General features: G+C 42.3%; 1 protein-coding gene and 1 long non-coding RNA gene across 15 annotated transcripts in view; one reads left to right on the top strand and one right to left on the bottom strand.

The window, feature by feature from the left end:
• The window catches only part of LOC112424651 (uncharacterized), a 29,004-nt gene extending 27,343 nt beyond the window's left edge, over window positions 1–1,661 (bottom strand). For 3 of the 7 annotated variants that reach the window (XR_011619745.1, XR_011619746.1, XR_011619747.1), the window contains exon 1: window positions 1,553–1,641. This is a non-coding gene — a long non-coding RNA (uncharacterized lncRNA). Of the gene's footprint in view, window positions 1–1,552 lie in introns of all 7 variants that reach the window. The other 4 variants (XR_003015470.2, XR_003015471.2, XR_003015473.2 and 1 more) reach the window with 4 other exon arrangements.
• Window positions 1–21,319, top strand: part of LOC105469958 (nicotinamide nucleotide adenylyltransferase 3) — a 115,992-nt gene that overhangs the window by 85,437 nt on the left and 9,236 nt on the right. For 4 of the 8 annotated variants that reach the window (XM_071091010.1, XM_011721608.3, XM_011721609.3 and 1 more), the window contains 2 exons: window positions 10,914–11,097; window positions 16,445–16,527. In XM_071091010.1, coding sequence (XP_070947111.1) covers window positions 10,914–11,097; window positions 16,445–16,527 — 267 coding nt within the window. The other 4 variants (XM_071091013.1, XM_071091011.1, XM_071091012.1 and 1 more) reach the window with 2 other exon arrangements.

The raw sequence follows: 21,319 nt of genomic DNA, 5'->3' as shown, positions 1-21,319 counted from the left end.
ACGTTTGAGGAGATCAATCATTAGGCAATTTTTCTAAGTCTGCTTCCACAAGAGTCTGTATCAATTACTGAATACCCATTGTGGTTTTTTCCTCAATCACCTGGGAGGAACCATCTATCTCCTGTCCTGAAGGGAGTTCCTCTTAGGTCTGGTCGGACCCTTATATGGTAATTAAGATTTAAATCCCCTGTTAGGAAATCTGTTGGGTTAAGGGAATTACCAGTGGTTGGTGTTAAATTATCTTTTTTTTTTTTAACAGAATAGCCCCATATTTTAAGATTTTTGAGTTAGTAAGCTACCTTTTTGCTTTTTTGACTTAGAATAATTCTGAACTGGTGAGGTGTGCTAACAATGAGGTTTCCTCCAAAAGTTACTTTTCTACTTTCTTCTGTTAGCAAAGCAGTTGCCGCTACAGATTGAATACTGCTACAGATTGAATGGGTTACTGGGTTGAGGATTTTTGATAGGAAAGCTATGGGTTGTCAGTGGTCTCAGTGTTTTTGGGCTATGCCCTTGTTTACAGTGACAACAAGGTAGTATTGCAGTATTATAGGATCATGGAGAAGACCTTCAATTATCAATTATAGGTTTTAAATTTACCCTTGCTTTTAGAGGAATAGGGCACACAGGGTTTTTTTTTGTGTTTTTTGTTTTTGTTGTTGTTGTTGTTGTTGTTTTACTATTTTTATCTTTCTCTTTCTTTTACTCTTTGACTCCCTCTGTCTCTCTCTCTCCTCTGTCCCTCTCCTCCATCTCTCTCTGCCTCTCCTCTCTCTCTCTCTGCTCCATCTCTCTCTCTCTTTCCTCTGTCTCTCTCTCTTCCATGTGTCTCTCTCTCTCTCTTTCTCTCTCTCTCTCTTCCATGTCTCTCTCTCTCCTCCTCTTAGCCACAAACTTAGGGCCCTGGCAAGGGTGGTGGGGAATGGGTCCCACATAACTGCCCATGTCGAGAGTTGTGTGTCTAAATTGGGAGGGACATCAGGGACAAGACTCCCTGGGTTTATAGCCTAGATGCCTAAGGACTCAGCGTAGAGCTTCCTTAGATGCCTTTGGAGATACAACTTGCTAGAGGAAATGAAAGTCTGAACCTTTAGTACCTAGGAGGCAGGGATCAGAGGAAGCAGATTCAGAGGTAAGGAGAATTTTGGGGCTACACTCTCAAGAAAGTCACAGTCAGGACCCAGGAGGTATGGGTCAGAAGGAAAGGTAGGGGTGCATGCATGGGTGACTGTTGAGTAGAGACTTCTGGCTGCACCATGATCTCTACCAGCTACTGCCAGGAGTTCGGGACAACAGCTTTCTGCCTCTAGTTGGCCCTCAGCTTCCCCAAGAAAATTGAAAGTGGAAGCTAGCTCCAGGCAGACCAACGTCCCCAGCCCAGAAGGGTTGAGGGTTGTTAGAAAGCCCTTCCCCAGATAGCCTCACACCTGAGTCTTAAGTCCTGCAGCCACGCAAATCGTTTTTAACTGGCCGACAGATGCCTGGTATTTTCCTCCAGTTCTGAGGAAGAATAGGACAGAATAGCAAGCAAAAGTGGTCCCATATTACTCACCGCTTTGGAGGTCCCATCTGGGTTGCCAAAATGTTACCAGGGGGTCCTTGCTCCCCGAGCTCCCAAGATGGCGGCGGGCCGCTTCCAAAATGGCAGCGGGCCACTTCCAAGATTGTTGCAAGCCTTGTGGTCTCTGACCTGGGGTTCTTGGCCTCACAGATTCCAAGGAATGGAATCTTGGGCCATGCGGTGAGTGTTATAGCTCTATTAGAAGCCATGGGTCACAGAAGAGAACCATGGAACCCAGTGGCTCAGCTCGATTAGTGTTCAGCTCAATTAGGACAAACCCCGGCACTTAGCCGTGTGGAAACAATGGCAAGCCTTAAGCCCAATCAAGAGCCCAGTGGGTGCCTCACTGGATCAGGAGCACAGCAGACACTCTGCCAGATCTGGAGGGATGGAAGTCAGCAACGATCTGCAACAGTAGCAAACAGCAGTGGTGGACAGCAAGCGAAAGCTCAGCTCCAGCTGTAACAAACACGGACCAGAAGAGTGCAGTTGCAACATTAACAGAATGAAAACAGCTCCCATATAAAGGGAGGGTACCCAAAGGGGGTTGCCCTAAAAGTGATGTTTTCAAGAGTGCTAATGACCAAGAAGAACACATATCATATAATCTAAATAAAGAAGATATAAAAATGAATTTACATTATTTGAAGAAAAATATACAAAAAAATGCAAAATGAACTATAATATAAACCATATTAACCTCTTACATATGTTTTACTTTTTATCCTTCACACTTTTCAGTAGACTGTAATATTTCTACAGTGTGCATTAATTTTTAAGCTTATTTTATATATCATATTTATAAATTTATTAGATAATAAAAGTTGTTATTCTAAGGCTTATAGTGTTATTTGTTCCATCCTCATTTCTAATTCCTGGTTCCCAGAACAATCACTTATGCCTCTTTCAGATGTTTTCTCTGCTACTTGACTCCCCATTTCTAAATAATAAGCTTATACTGTTGTATCTTATTTTTTTCAGATTTAGATAATATATCTTGGCTTCCTTCAGGAAAAATGAAGATTTCACTCTCTCACACCTTCACCCTCCCATTCACACCTCGCCTCCACCACATGCTCCCAAATTGATTAGCTCATAACTTTGGGTTCAATTCATATTATTGTTCACATTTATGTCTATGTAAATAGTGTCAACAAAACCATGCAGTGCACTTTGATTCCATTGCCTCTCATATAAACTTTGGGTTTTTTCCTAGAGTTAATAATTGTTCATTTATTTGTTGCCTTAGTTCCTTATGCCTATCATTAATTCAGTCTCAATTTTACCAAAAGATCTCTAAAACTCTTCTTAGTACAGACAAATTAATCAGATGATCTATCTGTTCCATTTTTTGTCTGCCCATATCCCTCCTAAAGCCCTCCAGGTCCTATCTGGACATCCAGCTCTGTGTACCCACTATACTGTCATCCTGGGATTGCCTTTCACTGTCTCCCTGGGGATTCTCTTTGCCTGTTTCCTGATTCAAAACCCTTGTTTCTTGGATCCCATGTCTTCTCTTCTGCTTTTGGGTTTACTCTCTTATTTGGGTGGTGGAATGCGTCCTCCAGCATCTTTGTGAAAAAAGGGTATAGAGGAGGTAAATTTTCTGAAACCCAGCATGTATGAACACATCTTCATGCCATACTTCAAAGGGCAGTAAACTACAGCCCACAAGCCAAATCTGACCCATATCCTATTTTCATTTATGTTGTGAGCTACGGATGGTTTGCTTACATTTTTTCAATGGCTTCAAAAATTATGCAACAAAGTTTGTATGTAGTCCATAAAAACTGTATGTGGCCTGCAAAGCGTAAACTATTTACCGTCTGTCCCGTAATAGAAAAAGCCTGCTGACGCCTGTTCCAATTGATTGGTAGCTTGGCCAAATGTAGAATTAAGGTTGGAAATGATTTTCCTTTAACATTTTGAAGACTTCCCTCCGCTGTCTCCTGGATTCAAGACTTGCTGTTGAGAAATCCAATCCTATCCTGCTTTCCAAGTTCTGTATATTAAACCTCTGGTATCTCTTTTGAAACTTTTGAAACTTTTAGGACCTTCTGTTTAAACCTACTGGTCTAAAATTTTATAAGGTTTTGACATTGTGTGAATCTTCTTTTATGCCAAATGCTGATTCTCAGAGGACCATTGATTCTGAAAATGTATGTCCTTCTAGTCTGGGAAAGTAGAATGTCTTATTTATTTGATGATTTCTTCTGTTCTCCTGTTCTCTTTCAGAAATTTCTATTAGTTCCATGTGTACCTCATAGATAAAACCTCTAGTGTTTTCTTCTTTGTAGTATACAATTCCTGCATACAATTCCTGAAAATCCTGCATACGATTTCTGCATTGCCTTTGTATCCTCCAAGTTCCTTTGCTCCTGGTAGCTGTTTTAGTCTCTGTCTTTCATGGTAAGCACCTTTCCAAAATTTGTCTCTTCCTAGACTGTCCACTTATGTTTGCAGATCAGGCCCCAGATGCAGGCTAGAAGTTCTTGATGTGAGTGTAAAGCTGGTAGAACTCACGGTTATATGGTCAGGTCCTAGGTTCAAGACCCCCAAATGTGTATAGATGTTGGTGTCTTCTCCTAGGTAGGTCTGTTCCCCAGAGAGACATTCTGGGAAACATACTTAATCTTTCTGTCTTAAAGATGTTACTTCCCCGCACTCAACTGTGCCTATATTTGAGAATGAAGGTTCTCTCTGGTCCAACCCAGGCAGAAAGCAGATATCTGCCCTTCTGCCACAATGGGAGGATAAGGTAGGCGATTGGAGGCTGGGGTGGATCTAAAGACTCTTCAGACAAACTCTCAACTGGCCCTCCTGTTTTCAGGCCCTCTGGCACCCCCACCTGGAGAGGTTCTTGGCTCCTTCAGTTCCTCAGCCACTCTGGGCCTCTGCTACTGCGCAGCTTGCCTCTTATGCCTTCCCTGTATGCAGAAGACTCTGCTTGGTTTGTTACTGTTTTTTATCAGCTCTCCAGTGTCCAAAATGTTTTGCGTTTTCCCAACTATTGTCTCCTTTTGCACTCTCTTTGCTCTTGTGATTTCATGCTTTGTTTATTCCTTTATCATTTTATTAGTTTTCAGAGAGGGTGAAGATAAACAAGGAATTCTATCTGTAAGGATAGTATATCTTTGTTCTAACTGATGTGCTCGTCGTGTTATCCAGAACGAAAAGACAAGTTCTTGTCCTTAAGGAGTGCTCAGTGTCATGGGAAAGGCACAGGCAGATGAATCATGTTCATACAGGTGCTGTAATGGAGATGAGTCTGAGCAGCAGAGGGTCACAGGAGAAGTATCTGCATCTAGTGGGGGAGGGGCTGGGAGGGTCACTGGGATTGTGGCCAAGAGCAGTGGGGAAGGGAAAAGGCTCGGACTTATGACCATTTGGAGGGCAAGAAGGAGTTTTAGATCAAATTGTTATTTTTATTGACTCTCCTCTCCTGGGTGCTATAAAAAGCATTGATTTCTCAATGCAGGGCCTGCCCTATCAAGATGAGCTAAAGCATCACAGGTGACACCTGGGTATCCAACATGCCCAGCAGAGCTGCCTGGGGAGAGCCCTGTCCTTCCACCATTTTCTTCTATAAAACAGAAATTAATGTGAAGGCTAAATGGAAATTGCTCAAGAAAGTCAGCACCCAACAGGAGTTAGTCCTCCTAGCCCCCATTTCTTTTAAACAGGAAGAGAAAAAGAAGTAGCATGTATGTCCCGTGTATAACATGGAGCTCAGATATGCAGAAAGATCACTAACTTTGCTTTCTGTAACATTCAGGTTGATCTTAAGCCACCATTCCATGAATTGTGAAAAAATGTGCCACTTCAAGGGGTTCTTGAAGTTGTGAACTTTTTAATGTTCAGCTTAGTCTTTTACAGGTTAGTTATTAATCGAGTGCATTTTTTCCTGCCTACCTTCCCACGAGTGCATTAAGCATCCTGGATGGCTTAGCATTCTGGCTTCCAAAACAGGGCAGCTGCCCTCACTACTTTCTAGCCAAGGGATCTGTCCTTAATCTTAGGCACTGGCATCTATCCACTGTCACTCCACTATTGAAGCCTCCTCAGCTTTTCTTGTCTCAGGCATTATATCCCTGCTGTCTGGATCTGTGCCTAGGCGCCCCCTGGTACTGCCAATGCCATAGTCCCTGGCCTTGGACTGAACTCCCTATACCCTGTATCTACCCGCTAGTAGCCCAAGTACCTGCTGACTGCTAATTCTCAGCCTCCTTCACTATTCCTCTTAAGGAGACTTAGAATTGCTGTGGATCTGTGCCATGCCCTGCCAAAGCTGAAGGAGAGTGTTCTGAAGCCCTCTCTGCTATATATGCCACATGCCATTTCTACCCTGTCAGTGCCGTTCCATATTGGCACGGAGCAATGCAAGGTGGTCTTCCAGAATTCCAGGTGGGAAGCAAAATATAAACTCCACTGCTCTACCATTGCCAGATTTAACTGGGCCTCTTAACTATGCCCTCCCAAACCCCAATACAAATTAGGTTTATCTCTGCAGGTTATGAGAATATAGGGAGCAGGCCTAATGCCTGTCTAAACTGTCACCACAGACATTGTCTGTCAGGTTCTTCTCTGCCCTTCTGCCCATCCTTCCACCTCACCTCACCCTCAGGCCAAGAAGGGCCTTTTGTTTTCATTTTCACATTCTTTTCTTTTTACTGCTCTGTGAGCTTTAGTGAAACTGTGCATTCTGATTCCCTGGGTTTTCTGGTTCTTGATTATTTTAAGAGTAACTTTTGGAACTTAAACAAACCTTTTCTCTCTCAATATAGCCTGGCTCTTTTAAATGAAAGCTTTAACCTTCACAAGCATTACCTCTGAAATGAGTTTCAAGAGCCAGTTGTGGGAGTCAAAAACTGAATATGACCTCCTTGCTCTCAGCTGGGTTCTGCCATCCCCTTGAAGGAGGGAGTACCTCAGCCCTCAGGAAGGAGAGCCTGGGCCTGCCAGGATTACCATGCATGGAAAATGCTTCCAGTTTCCAGAGGGGCAGGCCACACTCTTAGGATCAACTTTCCCATTACAACAACAAAAAGTGGTGGGTAGAACGTTTTCCACACTTCACCTTTTTTTAACTTTTATTTTGGGTTCGAGGGTACATGTGAAGGTTTGTTTTGTAGATAAACTCATGTCACAGGGGGTTTCTTGCACAGATTATTTCCTTACCCAGGTTTTAAGTTTAGTGCCCATTAGTTGTTTTCTCCGCTCCTCTCACTCTCCACCATCCACCCTCAAGTAGACCCCAGTATGTGTTGGTCGCTTCTTTGTGCTCATGAGTTCTCATCATTAGCTTCCACTTGTAAGTGAGAACATGCAGTATTGGTTTTCTGTTCTCCTTCTCTTTAGCAAACTTCACTTTTAAAGCTAAAAAACTGAAAGTTAAACACCTGTAACCAGAGAGGTTAGCAGGCTATGGGAGCACCAGAGCCTCTGGTGCCCTGTGAGCACTTGCCAGAACTGCTCACTTAAGCTTTGAATCAGCAGCCATGCAAGTGGGGAAGAATAGAATTCAGAGACTGGATCCCTTCTAAGCTGAGAGGCCTCAGAGTTGACTTCCCACAGGGAGCTATACCCTCAGGGGTAAAGTGAACTAGATCTTAATTCACCTTTTCTCCCTAATCCTAGAGAACTTCTGAGAAGCCTTAGTGCCTTAGTGCTGAGACAAGCAAAAGAAGAAAAGTGAAAGGATAAAATATCCCTAGGAAGAAGTAGCCACACATGAGTCCTTCCTCAGATTTGAAACTCCCATCCTGGATTAGCCAAAAAAACTCAAGCCAGGAATTTGATTTCAGGTTATTCATGAGCTTTAATAACTCTAGGTGCCTGACAAAAGCAAATATGAAGTGTCTCTGGAATATCTATCTTAGATCTGGAGATCCTTCACAAATAACTGCTCAGGGGCATTCACCAGAAAACATTCAAAAATAACTAGGCACAAAAGAAAACAATATAACTAAGAACTATCAGAAAAAAACAGACAACTGAAATAACCTGTACAGACTTTGAAATTGGCATTGTATGATACAGATTTTAAAAGTAGCATTTATAGCTAAAGAAAAAAGAAACTATAGAAAGTCACTTACCAGATTTGATGAAAAACTCATCAGAATTTATAGAAATTATTACCAAAATAAACAAAATTAAAAGTTTATTGAAAGCCCATTAAATGTGTGCACACCAAAAACAGGATCCCAAAATACATGGAGCGGAAACTGATAGAGCTGAAAGGCAAAACAGACAAATTCGCAATTATAGGTAGAGACTTCAACACCCCACAATTGCCAATTACTGCTGCTGGACAGAACTACTGGACAGAAAATCAGCAAGGATATAGAACTAAAGACACTGAACAACAGCATCAAATTGACGTGTAATAGAACTCTCCATCCAGCAACAGCAGAATATATATTTTTAAGCACCTATGGAATATTCACTAAGATAGGTCATATTCTGAGCTATAAAACAATCCTGAAAACGTATGAAATGAAAGATGAAAGTACTAAAAAGAAAAACAGAAAATCCACAATCATAGTGAGAGATTTTAACATGCCTCTGTTTACAAAAAAAAAATCAGAACGTAGATTTAAGCAAAACAATTAATAATCTTGACTGGACAGAACATTACATTTGACAACCATAGAATATGCATTCTTTTTAAGCACACGTAGGACATTTACCAAAACTCACCGTATACTAGGACATAAATATCAACACGTTTCACAAGATTGAATCAATATGGAGTATATTCTCTGACTGCGGTGCAACTAAGCTAGAAATCAATAACAAAAAGATAACCAAAAATCACAGTTTGGTAATTAAGAAAAATACTTCTAAATAATTCATAGATCAAAACAGACGGGTAATAATGGAAATTAGAAAATGCTTTGAACTGAATGATCATGAAAACACTACATATCAAAATTTGTGGGATTACTTAGAGGGCAATTTTATAGCCTGAACTGTATATAGTAGGAAATAAGGATGTGAGGGCGATCTGGCTGTGACATCTGTCACCACACTGATCGCCAGAGTTGATTCGGTCGATCTGGCTGGCTAGGCGGGTTCCCCTTCCTCCCTCACTGCTCCATGTGCGTCCCTCCCGAAGCTGCGTGCTGGGTTGAAGAGGATGACTATCCCCGATAGAGGAGGACCTTCAGTCAAGGGTATACGAGTAGCTGCACTCCTCTGCTAGAACCTCCAAACAAGTTCTCAAGGAAATAAGCAGACTGCAAATTAAGTTTAGGCGTACACCACAAGAAGTTAGAAAAATAATAGCAAAATATCACCAGTAGAGTAGAAGGATAGATTTATTAAAAATAAGACCAGAAATTAGTGAAACAGAAAGCAGACCTTCAGTAGAGAAAACCAGTATGCCAGAAGTTGGTTCTTTGCAAAGAACCAACTAATAAAATGACAAGCCTCTAGCAATATTGCCCAAGGATAAAGAAAGAAGTCACAACGAACATTAGGAATGAAAATGGGCATCACTGCAGATGGTTCAGATAAAAGACATTAAACAGATAAAAGAATATCATAAAGAACTTTATGCCTGTAAATTTCAAATTTTAGATATGATAAGCAGAATCCTGGAAAATGTAAGTGGCCAAAATCATAATGAAGAAGTGAAAATCTGAATTATAATCGTTAAAGAAATTAAATTAGTAGTCAAAAATTTGACTACTGAGTCTGCTTCCACTCAGGATGAGGCACTGGAGATATTTATCACCTGCCTGAATCCAGGCTGCCAGGTGGTGAGTGTCTGTCTGTATGTGCAACACCACTGCTCTCTCTTATCTAGGAATGTAGCAGGTCGTCCAGGGTATCATCTCTCCTGTCAGTGACAGCACAAATTAAACTCTGGCCTCACAAAACTTCACTGGTGAGTTCTACAAAACACTCCGCAAAAGAAAAAAAAAAAATGTTGTTTCAGGCTGGGCACAATGGCTCATGCCTGTAATCCCAGCACTTTCGGAGGCCGAGATGGGTGGGTCACTTGAGGTCAGGGGTTGGAGACCAGCCTGGCCACCATGGCAAAACCCTGTCTCTACTAAAAATTAAAAAATTGGTTGGGCATGGTAGCACATGCCTGTAGTCACAGCTACTCGGGAGGCTGAGGCAGGAGAATTGCTTGAACCCAGGAGGCGGAGGTTGCAGTGAGCTGAGATCGCACCACTGCACTCCAGCCTGGGTGACAGAGCAAGACTCTGTCTCAAAAATAAAGTTATTTCAGTCCTAACACAAGATCTGTTACAGGATTGAAAAAGAACTCTCCAACACTTTTTATGAGGCTAGCATAACCTTGATACCAAAATCTGATTAGGACAGTGAGAGAAAGGAAAATTATAGACCTGTCTTACTACCTAAAAAACAAATTAGCAAAGTGAACCCACCAATACACAAGAAAGGTAATATATCTTGGCCAAATAGGGCTTATCTCAGGAATGCAGTGTTAGTTTAGGATTAGAAAATTCATCAATGCAATTTACTATATTAACTGAGTAAAGGAGAAAAAAAAATCGCACAATCAAGAGTTGCAGAAAAAACATTTAATAAAATTCAACATTCATTTATGGCAGGCACTCTTAAACTAGGAATAACAGGGAATGTCTCATAACAACATATTTGTCAAGATAGACTAGGCTAGCTGCAATAATAAATCCTCTAGTTTTAGGAGCTTAACACATGAAAATATATCTCTCACCAAATGAATCCCATGTGGGTTTAGAAGATCTACAGGGCAGTTATCATAGTGAGCACAGTCCATGTCTATTTCAAAGTACACTCTCCCATTCCTGGGAGAAAGAGCACATTCCTCCCAGGTCAGTGATGGCCTGTGTAGTCCATCTACAGCCAATACCCACCAACCCTGGTTCACGCTAAAATCTCATCCTTTTGTCCTTCATCCTCAAAATCCCCATTTGGGCTAAGAAACTACATATAATTTTCATCCTCACATAGAGGGCAAAAATAGTGCCCCTGTTCATTCCTAGAGGAGGGGAAGTCATGCTGTTCCTCAGCTATATCCTGATCCTAACTGTCCACACTGCTGTATAGGACCCTTGCCTGAGCTCCACCCTCACAGCCTTTGTCTCAGCAGAGAAACCTTTCTTTCAGTGCTCCCTGGGTTGTAGAAGACTCTAGAGGAGAAGCACATGTTCACTAAGGTAGTGCCTTTACCCTTGCCTAAAGGAGCTACCCTTTCTCCCCCATGAGAGAATGCCAGAGTCTACTCCCACTTAGGATGAGGCACTGGAGATATTTAGCACCTGCCTGAATTCAGGCTGCCAGGTGGCGAGCATCTGTCTGTATGTGCAACACCACTGCTCTCTCTCTTACCTAGGAATGTACCAGGTCATCCAGGGTATCATCTCTCCTGTCAACGACAACTATGGGAAGAAAGACCTCGCAGCTTCTCATCACCGAGTGGCAATGGCCCGGCTGGCCCTGCAGACATCCGACTGGATCCGGGTGGACCCCTGGGAGAGTGAGCAGACACAGTGGATGGAGACAGTGAAGGTGCTGAGGTAATGGTAGTCACTCTCCTGTGTGATGACCAGGGGTCATGGGAGATGTCTGCAGAGCCTGCGGGGTAAAAGGTAGGGCAGATTGTGGGGCTGGGTTTCTGCCAGGCCTTCTCAGCAAATATCCAAGAAGCAGTTTCTACTTAGCAGGAGAGAGACCAACAGATTCACATTCTCAGAGGGGTCCCTGAGCAGAAAAATTACAAAACACTATCCTTTCAAAAGCACTTTGTAGAAACACCCAACCTTATGTCAGATGACTGTAGCACTGGGGTCTAGCACCACCACTTAGTAGCTGTGTGACTTTAAGCAAGTTATTTGACGTCTCTGAGACGTATTTCTCACTTGCAAAATGGAGACAGCAAAACCTAATGAGGATTTTTTAAATGTAAATAACTTTCCTGACCCAGAACTACATAATAATATTCAGTAGGTGGGACCTTTTGTTATTTTTATCATAGTCTAGGCTGAAAACTACATCTTTAGAATAAGCTTTTTTAATTGTACAATTCCTGGGTTATGTAAACCAGACTTTTATGTGAAATAGAAAAAAAGACTGTAAATCTAGAAACAGTTACTCTGGATTATTTTTTCTTCTGGAATTTCTATTTGTATTCAGCATATGTAATCAAACTGTTTAAAACCCCAAGCCAGCCCTGAATGTTAGGGCAGTGGGTCACTAGCTTGTGTCTGCAAACTTTAAGGGGAATTGCCAGAGAAGCAGGAAGTCCCACCTCTCCTGGCTGTTGGGATTGTGAGGATGGCCTGCCTCATCACTAATGACAACCAGCTCTGCTGGAAGGGATTGCAAATTGCTGTGTCTTTTGTCTATTTAGAACCACTAGGATCGGCAGGAAATGGGAGGCACAAGGGACAAGGTGGAATGATTGACAGGCCTGTTCATAATGTGTTTTAGTTTTCATTTTTTCTTGTCTTCAAAATCACTTGGGAGAAAAAGGTTTACCTTTTTAGTAGAGGTAATCATTTAGTTTTTATATCCTGGTTCTTATTACTTACCTTTTACTGGGGAAAGAAGCAGCCGGAAGCATTCAGCAGTTAGTGTTGCTTCAGAACCTGTTGCCAAATTAAAAGGAGAGCCATTATAAAATAATTGTTATGACACATGCTCTTCTTTATTTTTTTAAACTACCCATTAGTATAAACAAAGACCCATATATTGAAAATTATATAAGGAATAAATTGACACCTAGATCATCCTTTTAGAATGAGTCATGCAGTCATTTCTCATTAGAAGCAAGAGAATAGATAGATCATCCAACAAGTAGTTTATCTTGAATATGTAGGCAGAAACAGACGCTTTCTCCTCCACCCAGTGAGAAGCACTGTAGCCTAGGACACAGGTTTTAGAGCCAAATTTACTAGCGGAATGACTTACGTGATTTAGCCTCCCTGAGTCTCAATTTCTCACCTAATAAAATGGAAATGACATCACCCACTTCACTAGGATTCTGTGTGAATTAAATGAGATGATGTAGGCAAAACACCTGGTTTATGGTAGGCACTTAATAATGTTAGCTACCTTCCCTGAATCCCTAATGCTGGCCCATAATTTGTCCTCAAAACAGATAAGCCATTCATGGATAAATAGAAGTTGACCATAGTACTATTTATGATTACTTGTGCTTTGGCTGCAAAATACAGGAGTGAGCTAAGATTGTACTGAACGCATTCGTTTTCTTTTTAATTTTTTTTTTTTTTTTGAGATAGGGTCTCAAAAAAAAGCTCCATGGTGATTCCAATACAGGCTAGCCCACCGCTTCAGCTGCCAAGTTTATGAATTAAGCTCCGTTGCTCAGGCTGGAGTGTAGTGGCACAATCTCGACTCACTGCAACCTCCGCCTCCCAGGTTCTAGCAATTCTCCTGCCTCAGCCTCCCAAGTGGCTGGGATTATAGGCACACACCACCACGCCCAGCTAATTTTTTGTATTTTTAGTAGAGGTGGGGGTTCACCATGTTGGCCAGGTCGGTCTCCAACTCCAACCTCAGGCGATCCACCCACATCAGCCCCCCAAAGTGCTGAGATTACAGGCATGAGCCACCACACCCAGCCTGTTTTTAATTTTTTTTGTTTTATATCTCCTTTATTCCTGTGTTTCTTGGTGTTGGCCTGCACACTGGAATCACCCAGGGAGCTTTTAAAAGTACCCATGTCTGGATCTCACCCCAGAGACTAGCATGTCTTTGGTCTGGGTTGGGGCATCAGGATTTTTAAAAGCTACCGGGTTATTCTAATATATGGCTAGCCAACAGCTTCAGCTGCCAAGTATATGAATTAAGTTTATGATCAGTGCCAAGATGCATCCAAACCAGTGGTCTCAACTCTGGCTGCAGGAATCACTTAATAAGCTTTTCCAAATGCTCACCTCCTCCCACCCATCCCAGAGATTTTGATTTGTCAGGGATGGGCTCTAAACATTGCTATTTTTATAAAAGTTCCCATATGTATTTTGTGCAACCAAAATTGAGAATCACTGTTACAGTCAACACAGTTTTATAAAATGCTGATTAAGATTTTTAAAATTATTATTTGGAGTGAGTTTCATCTCCAAAATGTACCAACTGCATTTGTGTTTGATTACTAACACTTTCTGAAAAGTATCAAAATTGAGGATTTGTAAGACTGAAAATCCAGTTATAATTGTAAAGTCAGGTGGTTTTAGAAGCATGGTAGAAATCCACCCATCCTTTGCTCCATTTAGTTTCCTCTTGATAATGTCCGTAGTGAATCTACATCATAGTGGCATAGTAACAAACATCGCTATAATGGAAATTCACTGTGGAGCGTATTAAGGATTCCTTCTTTCCCTATAAGATTGTTTCTTTTTATTCTAATTTTTTAAATCTAGGTCAACTTCCATGCCTTTAGGACACTTGATAACATATGTCACTCACCTTTTCCTTGTGTTGTGGGCAAGGCCTTAGTCACATGCCACTTGATGTAATCCATCATCGTCATCACCCTTTCATGCATCCCTTTGCAAATGTGATCTTGTGTTGTCCTCATTTTACAGATAAAGAAACTGAGGCTCAGAGAGGCTACGTTAATCACAGTCACACACAAATAAACAGGACGTGGAGCTCCCATCTGTGGAGCTCTGAAGTCATGCTTATGGCCATCTTCAAAAACAGGGATCTACAGGCTGGGAGCATGATGTGGCTGGCTTTACACCTGCCACAGCTACCCTCCAATCTTTCCTGAAGACCAGTGGGGCTGCTGAGGACACCAAGAACATGCCCCCAGGGTCAGTCCACAGGCCCAAGGTACCACTCAGGCAGGCAGCAAGAAGCAGTAATGGTCATGCCCCATGGAGGCACAGTGGAAGTCCCTGGCAAATGCATGTTGTATTGAAAGTAATTATTTCCACAACAAAGTTCAGAGATCCAGCTAATATTCAAAGTAGGGTCAACCTGAACTAGCACCTTCAAGGTAAGTAAAATGAGAAACACCACCACCTTTTACTGATCACCCTCTATGTGTGCCAGGCTCTTTCATGTATATCTAATAAGCTCGGCAACTCCAAGAGGTAGGTGGGTTTAGCCCTATTTTATACGTGAGGACATGGAGATTCAGAAAGAGTTGTAAAATACTTCAAGTCCTACAGTTAGAAAGTGGAGGTGAGACTCGATCTACTTCAATCTGATGTGAGAGCTCATACCAATCCAAGGGTGAATCCTTAGAAATAAAGTTTACCAAAATCAAAGCAGTAAAACAATAATGAAAACACTGAGTGCAGCCAGGCTCTAAGAAGACTCTGCTGAGATAATCTGGAAGGGCTTTGAACCAGGTTAAATGTATTCATTCATCCACTCCTTCCATCATTCCTGAATTCAGCAGACCTCAGGAGCATTTTCATGGGTACTAGGAATATAAGATGAATCAGTGGTGTCCCTGTTCACAGTCTGGTGGGAAGATAGACTAAGAGTAATGATAATAACAGTTAACATTTATTGGGCTCTTTTTCTGTATGGGCTGGTGCTAAACATTTCAATTAATCCTCACAAAAGCTCTCTGGGGTAGGTTCTGTCGTTATCCCTCATTCTCTAGATAAAGAAACTAGAGACACTGAAACTCCAGAGCTACTAGTTAGAGCCAGAATTCCAACCCAGTCTAATTCTAGAACTTAACACTGTGCCCCCTCCCAATGATATTCAGCTGCAGGCCACTTCCCCAGTGTTTGGCAAGGTAGAAGCACTTCTTCATTCATGATCTTGTGATACTCAGTGTAGATAAGACCAGCATTAACTTTCATGACCAGTTTACAGATGAGGTCCACGTGGCTCTGAGATTATCAACACTACAGGGTGTCAGGGTCATTCAAGCAAAAAAGCCTGAACTTAAACCCACCCACTCTGGCTAAAAAGCATATGCTTTTCCCACCAGGCACTACTGCCCCCTAAATACAGCTCTAGTATAAATGCATAATACAGGAAGTGGAAGTTGGCAGATCAAATTGATGCAAGAAGGGGTGTATAATGATTGCCTGTGTTTGACAAAAGCATATATAGGTATCTCATGATTTGCAGAAGATTGATTGCTAAAGAAGGCAGGCATGCCAAATTTGTGAAAGTCTAATCATATTTGAAATGCCCAGTGCACTTCGTGTGTATTAACCCCTTTAATCTTCATAACCACCCATCAGAGGTGGGCACTGTCATAATTCCTCACTGGCAGATGCAGCACCATCCACATAGAGACTTGAAATCACCCACCCAGGGTCACACAGCCAGCTGGTGGAGGAGCTGAGATTCAACCCAGGCCATCTGGCTGCAAGCCCTGGCTCTTGGCCGTCACCCTATTGCCTTGTAAAGTACTAGTTCCTAATGAGAGCAGGCAGCTTTTCTGGGAGCTAGCTGTGGGCCATGCACTGTGCCAGTGCTTCAAAATGTGTGTGTCTCCTTCACCTTCACAAGAGCCTAAAAGCAGGTGTTGTTATCCCTGCTTCTCAAATGAAAATGTGTCTTGAATTCAAGTCTGTCTGATTCTAATAGGCATGTCTTTAACCCCTACTCAACAGTGACTCCTTTTTTTTTTTTTTGAGAAATATTGAAGAAAATGTTAAAAGAGTAGAAATGTACTAATTTCCCTGCCTTCACTCATGTCACATGGAAAGCAGTGGACTGTCTTGGACAGGACTCTCCGTGAAGACCCACATGGCTTTCTGTCCCAGCACCTGGCAATGCCTGCCACAGAGTAGGCCCTCGACAGTTATTTGTGGAATGAGTGAACTAAAGTATATAAAAGCAGGTTGAGACAAAATCTGAAAATCCCTGGGTGGTTTTGAGGGCTGGAGGACAGACATACCCTGAGCCCATATGTTTACAACGCAGGCATCATCACAGCGAACTGCTCAGATCTCCACCCCAGATGGAAGGCCAAGACCATGGCAAAGCACTCTCCCCAACCCCTGCAGGTGGGTGCCAACCCTCTTGTCTGTAGGAGAATGAGATGTCAGGGATTCTGTGAGAACTGAAGCGGATAGAGGTGGTCACAGCTGCAGAGAACTTGAGTCCAACCCTCTGGGCACAGATAAGGAATTGAAGGCCTGCCTGGTTGGGATGACACTTCCGAGGTTGAAGTTCAGATTAGACAATCTGCCACCACCCCCTGTAAATTGCTCTGCTAATTTGGGATTTTTTGCCCCAAAGAAGTTTACCTACCCTTGTGACTTGTTCTAATGACATGGATTATAGTCAGGGTCACACAGGGATAAACTGATGAGTGCTGCTGGGTTTCTTTTAAAAGCCTTAGCCTTTTTGAATGTAAAATATGCCATTATAAAACTTGAACAAAGAGACTAAGACTTTATTTATAGCAGAATTACTCAATGGTTCACTCAAAAGAGGAAACCTATTTTTAAGGGAATTTAAAGTTGGTTTGGATTATCCTCTTAATTTGTAAGCCTAGACGTGTAAGCCAGGAAGTGTTGTCATTTCCTGGTGTTTGATAAAACCTTGTTGGCTGTGATTTCACCGTGTGAGCTGCCATGGTGTCAGGGGCAAAATGCATAACGCTCTCATGCAAATAAGCAGGAGCACCATGCAGCGGTGGGCATGCAGATTCCAGCAGGTCATCTGCAGAATTTCCTATGGCAGGGTCTCCAGACTTTGGTTGGTGGAACACTGCTTCCAGATTAGAAGAGTTTAGGAATGCCGAGGTTTAGCACACCTAATGTGGTTTCTTTACTGCAGGACTTTTTAGAGCCTTTACTATGTCCATGGGCATTGTGATTCTACAAGAAAGAGAAATACCTTGCAGTCATTCTTACCACTTTTTTAAGTATGGAACTCTTTGTTCAATATCTGTTAGTATTTTTCAGAACTAGCGCTTCCTAGAGCAAGATTGGGAAACACTCTTCTAAAAAGACTTGGAAATGCTACCAGGCCCTAAAGGTGCCATGCAACAGTCCCCAAATGCTGGCCAAAGGATCACTCACAGCAGTATCCCCTGTGCAGCTTGTTAAAAGCACTAATTCCCAGGTGTCTTCCCAGACCTTCTGAGTGGGAGTAGGGCCCAGGAATCTGGATATTTAATAAGCATTCTGAGGATTTGCTTTACAGCCAGTCTGGGGGACTGTGCATGAGAGTAAGAATCTAAGAAGGAGTTACAGTACCTCCTATATAATCATCTTATATAATGTTTATTGCATTCCTCTGGTCTCTCTGTCTGCCTGTCCTCTCTGTTACCTGCATGGGCTCCTTCCCACCCATCCCCCATAAGCACAGTGCCCAGTATTCATTATCAGCCTCTCCCTTCTTTCTGCATCATCTCTGACTCAGCAGGCATTATTTAAAGGATTTTACAGACACTTTCTGAGCACCTCACTGGAAGAGACTCTGGGCTCAGGCTGAGAACAGAGACAGCCAGCCCCAGCCCCCATCCCAAGCTGGAGACAGGGTATGAATGGAGGTGAGTCCAGGCGTGAATTAGGAAGGCTGCATGGAAGAGGGGGCACCTGCACTGAGACTTGCAGGATGACTGGATTATTGAGGTTGGAGACATTTCTGGGCCCAGAGGCAGGCCAAGGAAAGCACAAGGGTGGGAGATAGCGTAAGTGTGAGGCACTCCATGCCACTGGGGCAGACTGGAGCCTCCAGTGAGAGGCAGGGGCAGCCAGAGTGACTCAGGAGGGACAACACACTGAGGCTCCCATCCTCTCACACTTCACTTCTCTGCGTATGCTTCCAGAATCCCCGTCTCAGCTTTTTGCCTGGCCTGTCCCTCCTTCCTCTTAATTCTTTGTTCCCCTATTGAAAACCTGTCTGTGAGGCCCAGTTCAGAATTCACCTTCCCTGTGGAACCAGCCCCCGCTGCTCTCATTAATATGAGTTCTCTCCCTCTGCCAAAGCCCACCCCAGGTTCTTTCCAGATTCATTTTTCTAGGGGCTACCAACTTACTCTGCTTGGCCCTGTATTGTTGAGGGCCTCTTTCTCTCTTTTCAGACCCTAAATCCCACTCATCTTGTTCTATTCTAAAGTAACTATTTTTAAAAAAAGGAAGTTTACATGAAATGAAAACTGTTTTTCAGTTTACCAAAATATATCAGGGACTTTAAAAATCCTTGCACTCTGCTTGATAAATTCCCATTCTAGGAATCTGGCTAAGGAAATAATTAGAGATTGGGACAATTACTTATGCAGAAAGATGTTTATCACAACAGTTTTTACAATGGCAGGAAGTGAAAGCAATCTCAATGTTTAAATATAAAGGAAAGTATACGTAAGTTTTACTGTATACATAGGATAAAGAAACTACATAAAAGGTTTTGATGGTGTGGAGAAACACTTACGAAGGAAGTGGGAAAAATCAGGATACAATACTGCATATAATCTCAAGTATATAAAACTATGACTGTACTTTCACATCTGTTTGCATGTCTAAATAGAAAAGACTAAGGAAATACACTAAAAACTTATGGTGTTTTATTGAAAGCAGAATTATTGTTGTTATTATTTCTGCTTTAAGTACTTACATATTTTCCATATGTTCCATAGTGAACACAGTTTGATATTTGTCATTGGGGTAAAATGTAGAGCAATTAAAAACAGGAAGGTAGAATTTTTCTCAGCATAAGTTTGGCTTTTGATGAGATGGCATGTGTGTTACTAGTGACATATTTCTAAAGGACCATTTTGTGTGTTGTGTATTCTATTGGTGTGCTGTTATACTCTGGGGTTGCAAATTACATGATGAGCTCAGCAATTTCTGGCTGCCAGAGCCTTGCTTTGCCCATCACTCCTGTGATTTGCAGGCCTCCTTGGGCTCACCCAGAGTCATATGGATTGCTACATTCTGGGCTGTTTGGGTGTGACACTTTGGGATGGATGATGCCTCCATTTCTTTCACAGCTGACTCTGTCTGTCTTTTGTGAAGGTGGCCCCCGCCCATGGCTGATGGAACTGAGCACAGCTCGGCCACATTCAGAGGATTCCCTCTCCCAACAGAGCAAGCCCTTTATCTGTTTCCGTTTTATACTGAATGTTCCAAGGTGGCCTTGTATGGTAAATTTAGGTGCTGCCTGTCAGATGCTTCATCTCTCTTGTCCTGTTTAGACCCAGAAGTCCCACATTTCTAAGTGTGTCTGTGAGGTACCATGACAGACATCGCTGTTGGTGGCAGTGTTCACATGCTGCGCCAGACAGGAAATTCACATTGCATTCTCTCCATCGCTCAATTCCCATAACTTCCAAAGAAAGCTTTACTATCCCCATTTTATGGCTGAAGAAATAGGCACATAGGCTAAGTAATTTTCCTGAGGGTACCAGCAGATTTAAACTTGAACCCAGAGCTAACTGACCTCAAGATTGGTATTCTTTGATCTCACAGACTTAGGACAACCAAACTTTCAAAGATCCTAGTGGCACTTCCCTCACAGTCTATGTAAATTTCAGCTTTATCTGCCTTTCAAAGCCCTTAGCTACTCAAAGGTAGAGCACACTGCCGCCAAAATGCCCATGGACATCCTGTTTGTTTATGTATCTGTATCACTGTTAGGAGAAATCATATTGATTTTCTTTATGCTACACCCTGGAGTTACATACTTGGGACTTGGATAGAATCACTCGATCTAAAACTTTTGTAACCTTGTTGTAAATGGATTTGGAAGAGATGTGTGAATGCCTTTGTGAGCCCTGAAGACAGGACTGCCAGGAGTTGGAGGTCTGTGGCCCATGTTGCCTGAGAAGTGATCTATCACATGGTATTGTCATCATGGAATAACAGGCACCGCCAGCCTCACAGATATGCCTTTGATTTGGGGGGCAGGGGAGGTGTGGGCACTTGTTCCTTCTAGGCAAGGCTCAAAGTGAATAGTACTCCTTACTGTCATTGTTAATGAATCAAACAGTACCAAATATTGAACCTGACATGCAGAAACTGTCCCCACAAAAAAAAATCTACTGGAAAAAGAAGGTGGTATCTTCTCTGTTCTCTTACCTGTAGGAAGAGAGGGGATGTGTCCCAGGCCCCAGCAGAACTTGGAATGAAATGCACATCATAGTACCTTCCCCATAGGAAGATCACATAAAACTACCTAATTGTTTGAAAGACCAAACGTAGTTCTTTGTACTACACTGGTCGGATAGATAAGAAATTGGAGTAAAACTTCACAGATGCAGAACAGTTCAAATACACATTATGTTGTGAGCAATGGGACCAGCCCAAATTAGTGAAAAGTGTGTTACCGAATAATTGTTAAATGTAATTTTATTGGTTTAAAAAGGCCAGACACTGGAAGATAATTCATAAATGTTGAGTGGGTGTTTCTATGAATAGAGTGGTAGATAAATGAGTAAATGGATAAGTGAATGAATAAATGAAGCGTAATATCCTGATTTTAAAGTTGAGATCGCATGAGGGGTATCGAATGGCAGAACCAGAATTTGGATCTAAGGTGTCTGGATCTAGAGTCTTAGTTTGTAACCGCTAAGAGTTCATACATGCGTGAATGAAGGAATGTTTGAATATCACTAGACCAGTATTATGCCGCTAGAGCATCTGAAAAGTGTGTTTCTGTGATTGCATATGTTGCTTTAAATGAGTCCAGAGCTCATCATCTCATGGAAACTGAGACCCAGAGAAAGAAAGGGCTTGGCTCCAGCCGCACAGCAGCCTGTGCCCAATTGAGGCCAGGACTCAGACCTCTCCATGACACCTCCAGTCTCTCCCTTTCCAATCCACAGTCACTCCAGTGCTTTTGTGTGAA

Source organism: Macaca nemestrina, chromosome 2, assembly GCF_043159975.1.
Source record: "Macaca nemestrina isolate mMacNem1 chromosome 2, mMacNem.hap1, whole genome shotgun sequence".
Classification (NCBI taxonomy): Eukaryota; Metazoa; Chordata; class Mammalia; order Primates; family Cercopithecidae; genus Macaca; species Macaca nemestrina.
The sequence above is the reverse complement of the archived record's forward strand: the minus strand, read 5'-3'. Positions and strand labels throughout refer to the sequence as shown.